The sequence below is a fragment of the Oncorhynchus keta genome, chromosome 2, assembly GCF_023373465.1.
Source record: "Oncorhynchus keta strain PuntledgeMale-10-30-2019 chromosome 2, Oket_V2, whole genome shotgun sequence".
Classification (NCBI taxonomy): domain Eukaryota; kingdom Metazoa; phylum Chordata; class Actinopteri; order Salmoniformes; family Salmonidae; genus Oncorhynchus; species Oncorhynchus keta.
The window spans coordinates 33,125,019-33,144,800 of record NC_068422.1 but is presented as its reverse complement, the minus strand read 5'-3'; the positions used below and the strand labels follow the sequence as shown (position 1 = coordinate 33,144,800).

General features: G+C 42.4%; 1 protein-coding gene across 2 annotated transcripts in view; it reads right to left on the bottom strand.

Moving 5' to 3' along the window:
• The window catches only part of LOC118399516 (pro-neuregulin-3, membrane-bound isoform-like), a 510,869-nt gene extending 502,902 nt beyond the window's left edge, over positions 1-7,967 (bottom strand). For both annotated transcript variants that reach the window (XM_035795660.2, XM_052475466.1), the window contains exon 1: positions 5,930-7,967. In XM_035795660.2, coding sequence (XP_035651553.1) covers positions 5,930-6,632 — 703 coding nt within the window. In that variant the 5' untranslated portion in view covers positions 6,633-7,967. The remainder of the gene's footprint in view (positions 1-5,929) is intronic.
• Positions 7,968-19,782: the final 11,815 nt, after the last annotated feature.

Genomic DNA, 19,782 nt, shown 5'->3' with positions numbered 1-19,782 from the left:
TAATGATGAAGATCAAATTGTATTTGTCACATGCTTCAACAGCTGTAGACTAACAGTGAAATGCTTTACTTACGGGTTATTTTCCAACATTGCAGAGTTTAAGATAAAGATAAAAAATTGAAAGAGTGACATGTGGAAAAAATACAAAGTGAATAACGAATAACAATAACAAGTAAAAATAACATGGCTATTTACAGGATGTACCAGTACTGCATCGATGCACAGGGGTGCAAGTTAATTGAGGTACTGTAGCAATTTACATTTTGGTAGGGATAAAGTGACAAGGCAACAGGATAGATAATGGACAGTAGCAGCAGCGTGTGTGTGTGTGTGTGTGTGTGTGTGTGTGTGTGTGTGTGTGTGTGTGTGTGTGTGTGTGTGTGTGTGTGTGCGTGCGTGCGTGCGTGCGTGCGTGCGTGCGTGTGTGTGTGTCTGTGTATGTGTCTGTGTGTGTGTGTTGGGGTGTCAGTGTAAGTGTGTGGGAGAGTGCAAAAAGGGAGACCAGTTAAGAATCACATCTTGTTTGTCTAACTAACTGATGAACGAGCTCAATGATAGATGAGACTGGAGCCATGTCTGATCAGCCAGCTTTGATTCAGCATGTACTTTGATCTAATTCCCAAATCTCTTAGCATGTTAAAATTCACAGCATGTCATATATTGGAAAGCAGTCTGGGAAGAATCTCAGCATTCTGACTTTGGCAATGGCTTTAACCATGCAATACTTCTTTCAACATCTCCATCTTGACATTGCAATGCAAGCTATTGCATTGATATTAAATACCAAGAACTAAAATAGTTCAGGTTATGATTCTAGGAACATACTGAACAATATGATGCTTTGACCACCAAACTCCAAAAAGGGACATGTCCAGGAGATGCCCATAAATCCTCTTTGAGGTGTGGAGAAATCTGATTTCATGGATGAGCCATTAATTTCAGATTTCACTAGTCTAGGGGTCACAACTGAGTCACAACTAGATCACCCCATCCCCACCTTGTCGGCACACATTCAAGCCGGCACGCATACACAAGGTACAGTTGATGTCGGAAGTTTACATACACCTTAGACATATACATTTATACTCAGTTTTTCACAATTCCTGACATTTAATCATAGTAAAATCACCACTTAATTTTATGAATGTGTAATGTCAGAATAATAGTAGAGATGATTTATTTCAGATTTAATTTCTTTCATCACATTCCAGTGGGTCAGATGTTTACATACACTCAATTAGTATTTAATAGCATTGCATTTAAATTGTTTAACTTGGGTAAACATTTTGGGTAGCATTCCACAAGCTTTTGGGTGAATTTTGGCCCATTCCTCCTGACAGAGCTGGTGTCACCGAGTCAGGTTTGTAGGCCTCCTTGCTCAAACATGCTTTTTCAGTTCTGACCACACATTTTCTATAGGATGGAGGTCGGGGCTTTGTGATGGCCACTTCAATACCTTAACTTTGTTGTCCTTAAGCCATTTTGCTACAAATTTGGAAGTTTGGTCGGGGTCATTGACCATTTGGAAGAACCATTTGCGACCAAGCTTTAACTTCCTGACTGATGTCTTGAGATGTTGCTTCAATATATCCACATAATTTTCCTACCTCATGATGCCATCTATTTTATGACGTACACCAATCCCTGCTGTAGCAAAGCACCACCACAACATGATGCTGTCACCCCGGTGCATCACGTTGGGATGGTGTTCTTTGGATGGCAAGCCTCCCCCTTTTTCCTCCATCATAAGGATGGTCATTATGGCCAAACAGTTCTATTTTTTTTTTCATCAGACCAGAGGACATTTTTCCAAAAAGTATGATCTTTGTCCCCATATGCAGTTGCAGACAGTAGTCAGCTTTTTGTGTGGCGGTTTTGGAGCAGTGGCTTCTTCCTTGCTGAGCGGCCTTTCAGGTTATGTCGTTATAGGACTCGATTTACTGTGGATATAGATACTTTTGTACCTGTTTCCTTCAGCATCTTCACAAGGTCTTTTGCTGTTTTTCTGGGATTGATTAGCACTTTTCGCACCAAAGTACGTTCATCTCTAGGAGACAGAACGTGTCTCCTTCCTGAGCAGTCTGACGGCTGCGTGGTCGCATGGTGTTTATATTTGCGTACTATTGTTTGTACAGATGAATGTGGTAACTTCAGGCATTTGGAAATTGCTCCCAATGATGAACCAGACTTGTGGAGATCTCCAATTTTTTTTCTGTCTTGGCTGATTTTTTAAAAACTTTCCCATGATGTCAAGCAAAGAGGCACTGAGTTTGAAGATAGGCCTTGAAATACATCCACAGGTACACCTCCAATTGACACAAGTTATGTCAATTATCCTATCGGAAGCTTCTAAAGCCATAACATCATTTTCTGGAATTTACCAAGCTGTTTAAAGGCACAGTCAACTTAGTGTATGTAAACTTCTGACCCACTGGAATTGTGATGCAGTGAATTATAAGTGAAATAATCTCTCTGTAAACAGTTGTTGGAAAACTTACTTGTATCATGCACAAAGTAGATGTCCTACCTGACTTGCCAAAACTATAGTTTGTTAACAAGACATTTGTGGAGTTGTTGAAAAACTAGTTTTAATGACTCCAACCTAAGTGTATGTAAACTTCCGATTTCAACTGTATACTGTTATACACTCTTATTAAATCTGACCTAAAATCAGATGGACAACACATAAGTTAATGTCAGTTGATGATAAGGTTAATGTTTACTCTTCCTGTACTGTAGCTGGATCTGTGGATCAGTATATTGAATTGCCTGAGGCCTCATGAGGAGGAATATGCCCACCAAAAATGGGAATGGGCTCCCCTTCCTCTTAGACTAGAGGCATGAGAGGATTGAAGAAATCGTAATAAATCTAGTTTATAGCACCCATCAGATCATAAAGGGCTCTGATTCCACTTTGGACTGTCAAATCAATAGAATAAAGAAGCAGTAAATTACGTCTGTGAAACATAGGATAATATGGTGTGTTTTACTTGAAAAACAACACACGTTTGATGGGTAGACCTATTGTATATTATAGAATCTAATAAGTGACAACGTTTCAATGAACGCAGTCTTATACAGTACAAACCACTGTATATCAATACAATCCCAACTACAGTGATGCTTGTAACCGCATCATGGGTGTGACTGATAGGTGTGCAATTCTTTTGAGCTGCTCCTCCAGAGTGATAAGAAATTCATCTGAATTAAAGTTGGCTTGGGTGTAATGCAGAGTGCCGGCGAGTGATGCCAAAGCATAGCTGCTTGACACCCTGATCCAATATCCAATGCCTAGGACAAAGTAACATCCCTTTCAAACTGCATTACTGCTGAAAGGCCACCTGAACATACTCTCTCCATGGAAGAGGTCATCCGGCCGACAAGTGGACAAGTAATCCTTAGCAAATATACACTTATACACCTTCTAGTCGAGTCATTAGAAACATGTGTTGTCTTTCAGGGGGTAGAACATCCTTCTAGTACCGAAAAATAACCAGATAAAGACTTGTGTAGGAACTAAACTGACTTTTTGTTGTTGATAGTATTCATAGTTTTAAGTACATTCGCGTTCAGAATGTATTATCTAAAATGATAAATGTATTTCGTGGAGTGGAAGTTATCAGTGTAAGCGCCTTCCGTTTAAATGAATGAATGTGTGATAAGATATGCACTACATTAATTAGGGTAATTCAGTATATACAAAAAGCATATCTAAATATTAAGGAAAAGATGCACTTTTGAAATTGCGAACAGTGTGTGGGAGGATGGAAGATTGAATATAGGGCGAAGGGCAAGTGAGATTACAGTTGGCTGCTGCAGCATACTGGAGAAGTTACATTTTCCTTGGGATATCCATCACTGGGGCATAACGGTTTTCGGGAGCTCGAGAAATGGCATTCTTAAAATGGTTAATTAATAAATGAATGTTTAATAATACAACACCAGCAGTAGACAGGGAATGGAATTGAGCGTGTATTTATTGATAACTTGACGCAGGCTCAGCTTTGTGTAGTTCAAGGATCAAAATAGACAATGTGATGGGGAAATTATATCTATCGTTGGACTAATGCTTATGATTGCCTTTGAGCACAATGAAATCAATGTAATAAATTCCATAACAACTGTGTCTCTATAACATCGGTCAACACTAATATATACTGGATGACATCTACTGTCGAATTCTCATCGTACCGCTATATCTACAGCTGTAGCTATGCTGTCTGGGTAATTACTAGGAGTGTATATGTTAGTATAGCAGAAGGAAGAGTGCACATCAGAGAATGAAATGTAACACTTTTTGCAAAATGATTTACTCTTGCAGAAGCGCAGACACTTTGAGATGCTCCAGCATTAACATAAGGCCTGCAGTCATAGGTACAAAGTTGATTGATCACTGCAAGAAAATCCCTCTTGCACAAATCAATAGGCTATGGTGATCCAACGACCGGAGTCAAGGACAGCAGGGTGGATAGAACCTGGAGAGCATATCATTGTTGTTTACCGATTGATCCAGTCTTCGTACAGTAAATAGGCTAATCAACTGTGTTATACTAAACATGCATACTGGAGGCCTTGCTCATTGAAAGCTTGGCAAAGATAAGTCAATCCAATCCAGCCTTACTAATTCAACAAAATGTGAATTTATAGTCTTCAAATTTAGCAATCCCTTTAAATTCAGCTTGCCTACACAACTAAAAATACTTCTCCCTTTTGTATTCCCTTCAAATCTCATTTGGATTTGCTCTACTGGAAGCCATTACCAATAAATGCAGTGATCAGACACATGAAAACATACTTCCTGCTTAGGGGCAAAGTTGCAGAATATTACGCCATTCTAGTGCATTCATCATGACACATGGGATGGTTTTTTGTTTCTCCTGTATTCATATAGCAGTGGCGCACCGCTGCTGCTAAATTGTTGCCGCCACACGCAGGGGTCTTTTCGGGAAGGAAAACGCTTTCAGTGTAAACGACAAAAATCAGACAAAGTTTGTAGAAAAGAAAATGGACCACTCTTTTATGCCTGCTACGTTAGGTTAACTTAATGGCAACATGTGTAGAATTGCAGAAAATGTGCTTAAAAATGGCAGCATTTTCTCTGAGCTCCATGAAAGAAAAACGTGCTTATTGCTAATAGCACATCTGCCCTGTTCCTGGAGTGCCGCAGGTACAGCAGGATTTTGTTCCAACTAGGCAACCAACTGAGCTAATTGATCAGTTCAATGCCTAAATTCAACACACCTGGTTTTCCAAGTCGGTTAAATCAAAAACATGGACCAGTTTTGCCTACCCCTGGGCTATGGTCAAATATTTTTTATGTTTATGCATTTTAAAAAGTAACTGGAGGGGGGGGGGGGCATGCCTCCGTAACCCCCCCTTCCTTTATGACCTTTGCCACCCCAGCAAAAAAAATATCTTGAGGAAAAACTGCATTTCCCCCTTTAGCTTTTAAAAGAGAATATGGAATCTGGTGAGAATGCTTAAATTAAACTTCCCTGAAAACCAAACGATGCAGATGCCCCTCAATAGATCAATCCATTACACTGGATCATTAATTCCTGCAGCTTCTACCCTTCCACAGTGGGAGTTACCAGCCACAACCACAACAGCAGTATATTCCTCTTTTATCCAAAAATAATTTTTCTTTTGTGAATTTCACGTCGTAAAAACGTCTATAGAACACATTACCACACTATACAACAATTATTCTCAGGATTAAGCTTCTATTACACAGGGTTTTTGTGTCTTGATTAAAAAATATACAGATAAACCGATGTTAATCACCCAACGAAGGCATATTTTACCTTTAAACTACATTTGAAACATAAAAACAGCCCATGTCTGTGAGTGATCACACATTAAAATAAATAGTGATCCGTCTCTTGATTTTTCCAAGACCCAGCAGGAATTAGAGATAGCTGTGACTTACATGTTTTTCGGTTCACATGGGTCCGTGTGGGGGTGGTGGCAGGCCTCTCCATGGAGTGCTTGTGCGTCCACATTTCTGTGGAGTCATGCAGCACGGTGGGGTTAAAAGGAGAGGTGCTGGAGGTGGTAAAAATGGCAACTGGCGCAGCGGTGGTTGTGGTAATAACAGGGCCTTGTGGTCCTCCGCCCCCAGAGTTGCCTTGGCGTTGTGTGGTGCTGCGAGGTGTAACTTGGCTGCCTGATGCACTACCCACCTTGGCGGTAGTAGTGGTGCCACTGGGGTGGTGTGCGACAACAGTTTGAGTTCTGCCCCTCACCACTGTGACAGTGGTTGAGGTAGGGTTTGCCATGGTAGTAGTGGTAGTGTCTGAGTTCTTGGGGAAGGTGCTGGGCTTGGAGAGATGGGGGGGAAACATGGGGTCCTGTCCTATACCCTTAGCGTCCACCAGATCTGTAGGCACGTAGTCCCTAACAGAGCCCACCACAATCCATTTGAGCAGCATCAGGCTTAGTCCCAAGCCAATGAAGCCTATGAGCAGAGGGACCACACATAGCCATGTCTGCTGGCGGGGCCACACGGTGCAGCCTCCACAGCGCAGGGGCCCTGGCTCTTGGCCTTGGGCCTGCTCTCGCTCCCTACTCCCCTCTGGACACTCCTCCAGGATCACCGCCCCGGATGTGACTGCTCTGGAGCTCTCGCTCATCCTGCGCACGGCTTAGCAAGGGTTAATCTTGGGGCCAGGTGCATGACAGGCATGGGAAGCACGAGCCAGAATGGCAGCCGGCAATGCCGGACATCGAGAAGGAAACACACACAATGAGATGGTCACAAACACATACATACACAGAAACTTACAGACAAACACTCAGACAAACTCAGAGACGCACAACAGAGGTGAAACAATCTGATGTAGATGCGGAATGATCTTTTGTCCAGTTTGAGTCCTGTCCAAAAGCAACCCAGACGTCCAACTCCAAGGACAATCCAAAAATAACTGATGAAGAGGAGAATAGAAAGGAGACAGTGAGGGACAAACAGCTGTAAATCCGTCTGTGAAGACACCTTGTCGCAGCACCTGCACACTGATCAAACCCAGACCTCTCTATTTCACACCCTTTCTCTTTTCCACCGTCAATATTCCAAGATGGGGCGTTTTTGTTATGGATGCTGTTGAGAAAAACTTGCAGGGGTGGTTCTGATTCCCGCCTCTCAGCAGGCAAGGCAGATAGGATCCTGGGTTTCTCTCGCCTTAGCTGAGTCAGCTAGCCAGCCCCAGAAACCTGTCCCTCCCATCAGAGAGAAGAGAGATCAGCCCTGGGTGTGTCGTTGCTCCCTCTCCAGACCCCCGCTGTCTACAACATCCCCCCTCACAAGGGATTCTCCTTTTATGTTTTGGAGAAAATCCAAGCCCACTCCCAGCACTCAGTTGCTTGCTATTCTCCAGTGGGGAAAAATACAAAATCAATTGATGGCAACAAGAAGAAAAAATAACCCTGGAGCTTAGAGAAAAGGAGGGGTGGGTGGTGGAGGTAGAAGAGAAGGGTGGATAAATCTGTCGTTTGCAATGCTTTATCCCGTTCCTCAGGTTCCCCAAGCTGTCCGCTCAGCGCCCTGCTGTCTCTGTGCGCTGCCTGTTAATGCAGCAGAGACCTAGAAACCTGCCATTCCCGTACTGAGAGAAAGAAGAAGAGAGAGAAAGGATAAGGATCCTCTAAGAAAAAGACAGTAAAGGATATATAGAAAGATAGAGGGAGCAGTTGAAAATCACCCTGTACAGCTCTTCTCCCGGCTCCTCTACCTCAGGTCCCTCTATGAGGAATTGCAGCCCTCTAGTCAATGTTGTGATTTGTTGCAGTTTTGGCTGGTTTCTGTCCCATCAGGGACTGCTACCGGATGATTAGAGATCTCCACCGCGGACGCTGCAGCTTTACAGCCTGACACTCCTGTGGTTTTAGACGATGATGCTGATCTAGCAGATCAGTGGCTTTGGTATTCTAGTCAGGTAGACAGCTGCTATCCTGTGCTGCTGCTGCCGATGCTGAGAGAGAGCGAATGCAAACGAGAGAAGAAAAAAGCATAGACGCACAGTGCACACTGGAAGAGGGAGAGAGAGACAGAGAGGGAGGAGGAGTGTTAGAGAGAGACGAGGTTGCACCTGCTAGCTCCACCAGCATTGGAGATTTTCTCTCTCTCCTAACACACACACACAGAGAGAGAGAGAGAGAGAGAGAGAGAGAGAGAGAGAGAGAGAGAGAGAGAGAGAGAGATTAAATAGAGAGAGTGAGAGAGCGCAATGAAGAATGCATGCACAAAATAGGGAGTGGAAGAGTGCAGAGAGATTGAGAGAGAGCCTGATCCTAGGCAAATCTCTGCAGTATTAGCAGAGGCAGTTACAGAACAGGCTGCATCTTAGCATTAGCAACACCGACAGAGCAGAGTCACAAGGACCTGTCACTCACTCACATGGTGCCTCCCAGTTATGTATCTGGAACAGAGAGAGAGGAGGAGGGAAGGATGAGGCTGAGATGTTAAGAGGAGGACAAGATAAAAGGAAGAGGGGTAAATCTAACTCAAGAGAAAAACATTGAAGTGGAAAGGGTTGTGACATGAATGAAAAAATTTAACATTCATCAGTGTTTAACAGGGAAATGGTGGTTTGGGGAATTGACCAGAAGCTCTGACAGTTAGGCCCATATTGTCAAGCTGTAAACCCTGTCTGTCCTGCTATCCCCATCATCATGCCTCCTGCTTCACAGGGCAAAGATAAAAATCCGGCAAAGATAACAGGGCATGGGAGGGTTAGTTGCAAAGCCCGCCTACAGTTTTGGTCCCCAAGAGAAAGTAGAGCTACGTTTTACACCCCTTAGAAATGCAGATATACCATCACGTTGTCTAACAAAGGCTATTAAACACCACTGCAGAGACAAATCAATACAAATAAAACATATTTTAATTGAAATAATTAGCTTTTCTCTGAAAAATTCAGGAAGCTAAATTGACCTGCACTAACAAGGTTTTTCAGCATATGCAGCTTTGACACCTGCTACAGCACTGTAGCTGTACTTATCTACTGTTCTTCAACAACAGATGTACTCACAAGCCTGATAGTCAAGGTTCCAGCGAGGTCAGAAAGACATTGAGCAATGCTCACCTACATATCCCCTTTTCCAGTAGCATGTTGGTTTGCATCCACATCACCCACACCATGTTGACTGTAAAGGGCAAGTTTACACACACGGTGAGACAAACATCGAACCAATCGGGTAGGGACCTACCTACATGCCTGGTCACAAGAGGAATCACAGACATACATCAATACATGGATGCATTAACACATTTCTCAAACCTGCATCTGTGTGAGATTGTGTTTTGTCATAGATATACTCTCATTTGTTCATCCACATTCACACACACACACACGCGCACACACACGCACGCACACGCACACAAACGTCTCTCCCCCTCTCCAGGCAGGGTAAAGACATTCCTTTCCCCAGAGTGACCGGCTCCTCTACACACTACCAGAGTTCCATTAGGAGCCACCTGCTATCTAATAGGCTGCCGCTCTGCTTTCTTTGCCGACCACAAACACTTAGATATGAAAGCATTAATTGTTTTTTAAGAAGTTAGAGAGTTGCTACAGTTTGAAAACACTTTTTGTGTTTTTCAGGTGACCATGGTGACAGTCTATCACAGGGATGGGCAACTCCAGTCCTTTGGGCCTGATTGTCACACACTTGTTTCATCAGGTGTGTTAGCTATAGGGCTGTGGAAAAAGTGGGACTCCAATCAGGCCCCTGAGGACTGGAGTTGCCCATCCCTGGTCTACCACGATGAGGATGACCCAATCCAGTCAACAGCCTCCGACTCATGCAAAACCCAGCTTAATTCTAACAATCTGTTCCCTATAGCCCTCTCTGTTGCATGTGAATTGCTGTTGTGCATTACTTAATTACAATCATGTTGTTTAGGTTGACTTGAGTGAAAGATTGTTATGTTGTGATATCGTAATACTTTATGTAACTGGTCTCATCATGTTTATGGCACATACTTGTCAGAGTGTAAGGACAAGTCAGGCTAAGGACCTCACTGTTGCTAAATGCAAAATGAGTCAACAGCCATGTCGTGCAGAACAACATTGCCTGGACACTTGCCAATGTATGTTTTTGTGATGAGAATCTCTGATGAGAATGTTGGCGATATGACCAAGGAGTTAGAGCACCAGTACCGATGATGAGGGTAAGTATAGATGTAGCTATAATGTTCTAATTGTGTTTGCTAAAACATTCACAACATTATGCTATTGTATATAACTTTAGACAAGCATATATTTGATTAGCAGCTAAAGTAGAGAGGTCAGGCTGATGCGATTTCTATTTGTAGCACTATGAATGTTTGGAGCTGATCTGCTCATGCCTACTAAAGACGAGAGAGTTGTGGCTAGGTTTCAGTTTGGATACGTCACAGCTTGGAATAAAGAACAGATCGAGATCAAGACCCACTTCATTCTCACTTTGAATGAGACTGTATGACCTGTAATACTAATTCTGTCCGTCTTTCTGTTTCTCCTTCAACAACGACAAAATATTAGACGGTATTGTGCCTTTCCCCATGTAATGAGTAAGCTTTCCTTCATGTTAAACGTAAAAATCTAAACTAGAAGATTGGTTTTACTTAGATCAACAACTACTTTCTTGAATATTTAAACAGAAGTTGAGTTCATCTTTCTTTGTGATTTGAGCATCACTGTTGACAACTTTGTGGAATTTCTGGAAGGCTTTCTGAAAAGTAATCTATGGAAAATGCTAATATTTCATCCCCTCTGTCACACCCTGACCATAGTTTGCTTTGTATGTTTCTATGTTTCGGTTGGTCAGGGTGTGAGCTGAGTGGGCATTCTATGTTACATGTCTAGTTTGTCTAGTTCTATGTTTGGCCTGATATGGTTCTCAATCACAGGCAGGTGTTAGTCATTGTCTCTGATTGGGAACCATATTTAGGTAGCCTGTTTGATGTTGGGTTTTGTGGGTGATTGTTCCTGTCTCTGTGTTTGCACCAGATAGGACTGTTTAGGTTTTCGCACATTTATTGTTATGTTAGTTATTTCATGTCTAGTTCCTTTATTAAAGAACATGAATAACCACCACGCTGCATTTTGGTCCGCTTCTCCTTCACCACAGGAAAACCGTTACACCCTCTTGCTGCAAGGATTGAGGCAGTATCTGGTGACCATTTAGGGTAAGGTTTTATCCGAGGCGTTTTCATTTGGGAATATGAAGAATTGACATAGACATTAGGAGAGGAAAAACTTAACATGAATTGGTCGATCAATATGTGACCGACCGGCTCGATCTTATGAAGTAAAATTTGATTTAAAAATGTTCTTTACCCGAATTTCGTAGTATCCAATTGTTAGTAGTTACTGTTTTGTCTCATCACTACAACTCCTGTACGGGCTCAGGAGAGACGAAGGTCGAGAGTCAAACACAACACAACCCAACTGCTTCTTAACCCAACGCGCAACCAACACGGAAGCCAGCCACGCCAATGTGTCGGAAACACCGTCCACCTAGCGACCTTGTCGGCGTGCACTGCGCCCGGCCCGCCACAGGAGTCGCTAGTGCGCGATGAGACAAGGATATCCCTGCCATCAAAACCCTCCCTAACCCGGACAACGCTAGGCCAATTGTGCACCTCCCGGTCGCAGCAGAGCCTGGGCTCGAACCCAGAGTCTCTGGTGGCACACTGAGATGCAGTGCCTTAGACCTTTGCACCACCCAGGAGCCCTGAAATTATGTTTTTGACATGGGATAAAAGCAAAGACTCAGAGTTAGAAAATTGTGTACAGTGCATTCGAAAAGTATTCAGGCCCCTTCACTTTTTTCCCAAAAGATGGACATTACAGCCTTATTCTTAAATTGATTAAATTGTTTTTTCCCCCTCAATCTACACACAATACCCCATAATGACAAACTAAAAACAGGTTTTCAGAAATATTTTCAAATGTATTACAAATAAAAAATGGAATTAGTACATTTACCTACAGTAAGTATTCAGACCCTTTACTTTGTTGAATCACCATTGATAGCGATTACAGCCTCAAGTCTTTTTGGCTATGACGCTACAAGTTTAGCACACCTGTATTTGTGGAGTTTCTCCCATTCTTCTCTGCAGAACTTCTCAAGCTTTGTCAGGTAAGATAGGGAGCGTCGCTGCACAGGTATTTTCAGGCCTCTCCAGATATGTTTGATTTGGCTCAAGTCTGGGCTTTGGCTGTGCAACTCAAGGACATTCAGAGATGTGTCCCGAAGCCACTCCTGCGATGACTAGGCTGTGTGCTTAGGGTCGTTGTTCTGTTGGAAGGTGAACCTTCATTCCAGTCTGAAGCAGGTTTCCATCAAGGATCTCTCTGTACTTTGCTCCGTTCATCCTTCCCTCGATCCTGACTGGTCTCCCAGCATTCGGGCCAAAGAGTTCAATCTTGGTTTCATCAGACCAGAGAATCTTGTTTCTCATGGTCAGAGTTCTTTAGGTGCCTTTTGGCAAACTCCAAGCGGGCTGTCATGTGTCTTTTACTGAGGAGTGGCTTCTGTCTGGCCACTCTACCATAAAGACCTGATTGGCGGAGTGCTGAAGAGATCATTGTCCTTCTAGAATGTTCTCCCATAGTGTCCATTGGGTTGTTGGTCACCTCCCTGACGAAGGCCCTTCTACCCCGATAAGCCCAGTTTGGCTGGGAGGTCAGCTCTAGGAAAAGTCTTGGTGGTTCCAAACTTCCTCATGAAGATGTTTGAGAGAACACCAAGACTGTGCATAGCTGTCATCAAGGCAAAGGGTGACTACATTGAAGAGTCAAATATAAATATAAAATATATTTCTATTTTTTACAAACTTTTTTGTTTTCTACATTATTTCATGTGTTGTTTCATAGTTTTGATGTCGTCACTATTATTCTACAATGTAGTAAATAGTAAAAATAAATAAAAACCCTGGAATAAGTGGGTGTCCAAACTTTTGACTGGTACTGTAGCTGACAACGTCTTAACTTTAGCTAATTTATATTCATTATTACAGGAGAATAAACTCACAGCAAGATCATTATTTACAAGTTAATGATGAGCTAATTACATAAAACAACTTATGGTTGTGAGTGTGACGAAATATAAGTAGAGCATTCTACCAGGCAATTTTAGAATTTGAACACTCTCATTGGTCTAATGTTATATCCTAATTTGACTTTGGTGCAGGTCATGTTGTTCTTCACATTTACAGTCCCTGGTAGACACACAGTATATCAAATAAAATGAAAGTGTATTTGTCACATGCACATCATACAAATAGGTGTACATGGTTACTTGTATAGTGGAGTCTTTTGTTTAGACATGTATCTAGCTAGCTAAACAATGAACAATAATCCCAACTCATAATATTACTACCCTGCATTGATCTTCAGGTTGCTAAAGCTAACCAACTAGGTTCAATGTTAGCTATCTAGCTAACATTATGCTATAATCAGCAATGCAAATGGCTCTGAGATAATAATAATATTCCTACACAAATCATACACATAACATTAGCTAGTGAGCCAGCCAGCTAACGTTAGCTAACAGTACACTTTGAATTCCAATGAAAACTGCATTTTCTGACAACTTGAAAAGCATAACGTCTGAAAATGTAGATCGCTAGTCTCTCTTACCAGTATACATGGATTAATGCTTCTCCCTCTCTGTCACAGATGCCATGGTTGCCCTTCGTTTGAAGATGTAATCCGGAGACAGGTGTTTCATACAACAGCCTTCTGTGTGTTCTCTTTCGGCTAACTCTGCATATTTGCAATCAAACGACAGAATTTTATTTATCTCCTTAGTTATAATATTCTGCTTCCACTGGACATTTCTCTGATTTAAAAAAAATCGGTCCTCCAGAAAGTTGAGAGCATTAGCAAAACTTTTGCAGTTCTTAATAATATATTTGCAAAAATCTGTGTTAGAAAGGATTACCTACACATACTGAGCAGCTCATGTTATAGACAGAAGCGTGCTACATGGCAGACAAATCTGAACTCATCTCTTGGCATGTTCAACCTATACATTATCTCAGCCAATCAAGGCTAGCAGGAAGGTTCCTCCTCCTTTTTCCCTGAACCAACTAGGCTCCTTCTTTTTCCCTGAACCAACTAAGCTCGTAATTTAACATTTATTTCATATTTACAGATGGCATACAAGTTTGTTATTAAGGCACATGAAAGTTCTGCCCAAAAACGTATTGATATAAAAATAAATGCTTACGTTAAAATGCCTGTCCTGTGAAGTAGTGACACGCCTAGTTTCCTAAAACGAGTCACAGATAGATGTGACTATCGTTGCATTTAATGTCAATACTGACATTGTCATACATAAAACGGACACAGCACTGCACAATACAAGCCCATAAAAAAGGGGGTAATCCAACTCTTAAATAATTATAGGCACATTTCAAAGCTGTCAACCCTAGTGAAAATACTTGAAAGCCTTGTTAGTGAACAGCTAAAATTAATTTTTATATACTAACTATTTTATCAATGTACCAATCGGGCTTCAGGAAGAAGCATAGCACAATTACAGTAGCCATGAAGGTATTAATTGATATTACTGAAGCCCTTGACCAAAAACAGCACTGTGTCTCACTTTTTATAGATCTGTCTAAGACTTTTGATATTGTTGATCATGATACACTGAGGCAGAGATTGTCGAGCGTAGGTCTTTCGGGCATGCAGTTGCATGGTTTTTTAAATATCTGTCTAATAGAACCCAATGCACTCAATTTGATGGTCTTATGTCTATTAAATTGTCTGTCTGTAATGGTGTTCCCCAGGGCACTGTACTTGGTCCCCTTTTATTCACTATTTATATAAATAATTTAGACAGAAATGTGCAAAATGCGCAACTTCACCTTTATGCTGATGATACTGTTATTTGTTGTGCCTCAACTTTCACAAAAGCTTTCCAGAACTTGCAAACTGCTTTTTATACTGTTAAACATATCTTGTGTCAATTGACGCTTATCCTCAATGCTGACAAATCTAAACGAATGGTGTTTTCTAAAGCAAGAAATAGACCTCTGAACCTGTCAGGGCAATGAGATTAAGTAACCTCATGTAAATAGCTTGGAATTTTAATTGATGACAGTCTCTTTTAAATTGCATATTCAAAAACTTACAAAAACATTGACGCTGAAGTTGGGATTTTTATGGTGATATTATTTATGAATGCTTCTGCTCGGTGTTTGAGATCAATTTACACCCTTTATCATGGAGCATTGAGATTTATTTTCAACTGTAAAAACCTTACACACCACTGCACTTTATATACCAGGGTTGGCTGGCCTTCTCTAGTTGATCGTAGGCTCAGTCAAAGGCATACTTTTATTTACAAAGCCATTTTGGGTTTACTACCATTTTATTTGGGCATCTTTAATGTTCAGAAATGTGGTGGGTAGTCTTCGTTCGCAGGACTTTATCCTGCTAACTGTTCCATCTGTCCAAAATTTGGTAAAATGGCTTTTATGTACTCTGTGCCATCAGATTAGAACACCTTAGAAACTGGAAGTTGTCCCATTTGGTTTTTTAAATCATTAATGAAGGATTGAGGCTGATGCCTTGGCCTGTCAATGTTTTTAATTTTCTGTTTTATGATTGTGACATACTCCTGGGAATTCTATTTTTTTACCAGATTACCTGTAGTTTTTCATGTCTGTAACGATGTAACGTTTGCACTGAGAGTCGGGAAGCAAGTTCAGGGAGTGAGTGTTTTAATAAATAAATGCAACTAAATGCAAAACAAGAAACACGAACAACACACAGACATGACATTGGAACAGAAACAGGAATAATGATGACTGGGGAAGAAACCAAAAGGAGTTACATATAAAGGGCAGGTAATCAAGGAGGTGATGGGGTCCAGGTGAGTGTCACTATGCACCTAACTGGTGACAGGTGTGCGCCATCATCCCCCTCTTCAAGGGGGGAGACACCCTGGACCCAAACTGCTATAGACCTATATCCATCCTGCCCTGCCTATCTAAGGTCTTCGAAAGCCAAGTCAACAAACAGGTCACTGACCATCTCGAATCCCACCGTACCTTCTCCGCTGTGCAATCTGGTTTCCGAGCCGGTCACGGGTGCACCTCAGCCACACTCAAGGTACTAAACGATATCATAACCGCCATCAATAAAAGACAGTACTGTGCAGCCGTCTTCATCGACCTCGCCAAGGCTTTCGACTCTGTCAATCACCATATTCTTATCGGCAGACTCAACAGCCTCGGTTTTCGGATGACTGCCTTGCCTGGTTCACCAATTACTTTGCAGACAGAGTTCAGTGTGTCAAATCGGAGGGCATGCTGTCCGGTCCTCTGGCAGTCTCTATGGGGTGCCACAGGGTTCAATTCTCGGGCCGACTCTTTTCTCTGTATATATCAATGATGTTGCTCTTGCTGCGGGCGATTCCCTGATCCACCTCTACGCAGACGACACCATTCTATATACTTTCGGCCCGTCATTGGACACTGTGCTATCAAACCTCCAAACGAGCTTCAATGCCATACAGCACTCCTTCCGTGGCCTCCAACTGCTCTTAAACGCGAGTAAAACCAAATGCATGCTTTTCAACCGATCGCTGCCTGCACCCGCATGCCCGACTAGCATCACCACCCTGGATGGTTCCGACCTTGAATATGTGGACATCTATAAGTACCTAGGTGTCTGGTTAGACTGCAAACTCTCCTTCCAGACTCACATCAAACATCTCCAATCAAAAATCAAATCAAGAGTCGGCTTTCTATTCCGCAACAAAGCCTCCTTCACTCACGCTGCCAAGCTTACCCTAGTAAAACTGACTATCCTACCGATCCTCGACTTCGGCGATGTCATCTACAAAATGGCTTCCAACACTCTACTCAGCAAACTGGATGCAGTCTATCACAGTGCCATCCGTTTTGTCACTAAAGCACCTTATACCACCCACCACTGCGACTTGTATGCTCTAGTCGGCTGGCCCTCACTACATATTCGTCGCCAGACCCACTGGCTCCAGGTCATCTACAAGTCCATGCTAGGTAAAGCTCCGCCTTATCTCAGTTCACTGGTCACGATGGCAACACCCATCCGTAGCACGCGCTCCAGCAGGTGTATCTCACTGATCATCCCTAAAGCCAACACCTCATTTGGCCGCCTTTCGTTCCAGTACTCTGCTGCCTGTGACTGGAACGAATTGCAAAAATCGCTGAAGTTGGAGATTTTTATCTCCCTCACCAACTTCAAACATCAGCTATCCGAGCAGCTAACCGATCGCTGCAGCTGTACATAGTCTATAGGTAAATAGCTCACCCATTTTCACCTACCTCATTCCCATACTGTTTTTATACTGTTTTTATTTATTTACTTTTCTGCTCTTTTGCACACCAATATCTCTACCTGTACATGACCATCTGATCATTTATCACACCTACCTCCTCATGCCTTTTGCACACATTGTATATAGACTGCCCATTTTTTCTACTGTGTTATTGACTTGCTAATTGTTTACTCCATGTGTAACTCTGTGTTGTCTGTTCACACTGCTATGCTTTATCTTGGCCAGGTCGCAGTTGCAAATGAGAACTTGTTCTCAACTAGCCTACCTGGTTAAATAAAGGTGAAATAAAAAATAAAAAAAATAAAATAAAACGAGAAGCCTGGTGACCTAGAGGCCGGAGAGGGAGCCCACGTGACAGTACCCCATCCCGACACGAGACTCCAGCCGCAGGACGCCGACCAAGATGACGATCCTGGGGATCAGGAGTGGACCGGTCACCTTTGCTAATGCGTGGAAACCTGTCGATCCGGCTGAGGCACTGGAGGATGATGACCTAGAGCGCCGGAGAGAGAGCATACGTGACAGTACCCCCTCCCCGGCACGTTAAGCTCCAGCCACAGGACGCCAACCACAGGGACGATCCTGGGGATCCGGAGCGGACCGGTCCGGCTGAGGCGTGAGAGCCGGCTGAGACCTCACCAGCTGAGGCATGGGAGCCTATCGAGCCAGCTGAGGCATGGCAGCCTGAGGCATGGGAACACAACAAACCAGCTGAGGCCTCCCAGGTAGCTCCGGTCGGACACCCGGACCCGACATCACCTCCGACACCAAAATAAACAAAATAAAACACTCCCTGATGCTTCCTTTTGTTGAGTCGTCATTCTGTAATGATGGGGTGGTGAGTCAGAAGCAGGTGCAGGTAAAACGTTAAGAAACCAACAAAACCAAGAACACAACACAAACATAAGGCAGAACACCGATACACAAGAACAATACCAACTGGTGAGTGAACCTGGGAGAGTGACATATAAAGGGGAGGAAATGATGAAGGTCATGGAGTTCAGGTGTGAATCATAATGATTGATTGTGAATCATGATGATTCACAGGTGCGCGTAATGATGAATCCCAGGACCGGTGGCGACGTTGTACTCTGGAGGGGAGGAGCAGGAGCAGACGTGACAAATGACTTGGTGCTGCTCATCTTGGCCAGGACGCTCTTGAAAAAGAGATTTCAAATCTCAATGAACCCTTCTTGGTTAAAGAAAGGTGAAATAAATAAATAAATAAAACACTTTCAGGTTATAAAGAATACTGAATTATTCATGAAACGATAGGACTACGGCGTAAAATGTAGGTTGACGTAGGTAAGGTAATGTTGATCGATTATATAAAGCCCTAGGTGTTGATTAAAAAAAGTCTGCATTTCTTTTATTTCTGTCTTAAGTTGATGAGTCATTCTAACAGTACATTTTATCCTCCACATAGTGTCCATCTATTATTTTATATTCAGGATATATTTTCAACTGTATATCTGAATTTTATAATATAAATGTCCAGTACTAACAATAGCAATCTTGAATTAATTAACAAGACAACCTAACAATCACGTAAGTTTCCTGCATTCTGTACTGTTAGGGCAACAACACCATGCCATGGGAGATAAATAGGTGAATATGTTGGTTGCATTTGTTGAAGCGTGCTTTGTTGCGTTACAATTAGATATGCTGATCTGGGTAAGATTAAATACCACGTGAGTGGACAATAAAGGCATCTTATCACATTTTATCGTATTACATTGCAGCTAAGTCTCTTTAGGGTTTGACTTTCCACAAAAATAATTTGGACACAAAAAAATATGTATCTATCCAGTATAGGCTAATAGGCCTGTCAAATTAAGTACATGGTGGCACTGCACAGCTTTAATGTATCAATCATTTGTAGAAATTGTTCTAGAAAGATATTTAACCTGTCTAGGACTGTGGTTCCGCTAGCATTTTTCCAGCCAAAGAGAGGAGTCACAAAAAGCACAAATAGAGATAAAAATGAATCACTAACCTTTGATGATCTTCATGAGCTCAGTTTAACCCCTGGCTTCTCCCATTTGATCTCTGCTTTCACATTGGACACAGGAGGCGGATTGGGTTAAGGGACCAACTTGATTGAGCTAATTTCTCATTCTAAACATGAGTTTGTGCAAACCCTCCCAGCGTCTGTTTATTCATTACACATGTATATAACCTAATGCTGCTCATTAATGGCTGACAGTACACTGAATATTTGTACCTGCCTGATTTAGGACCCATCAAGCTGCCAGTTTACATCAACTCTATAATTAACCAGCCCTGCCTGGTCTTCTGTAACCCTCTTAACACACACGCTTGTGTGTTCACACACAAAACACATCCTACACACACACACACACACACACACACACACACACACACACACACACACACACACACACACACACACACACACACACACACACACACACACACACACACACACACACACACACA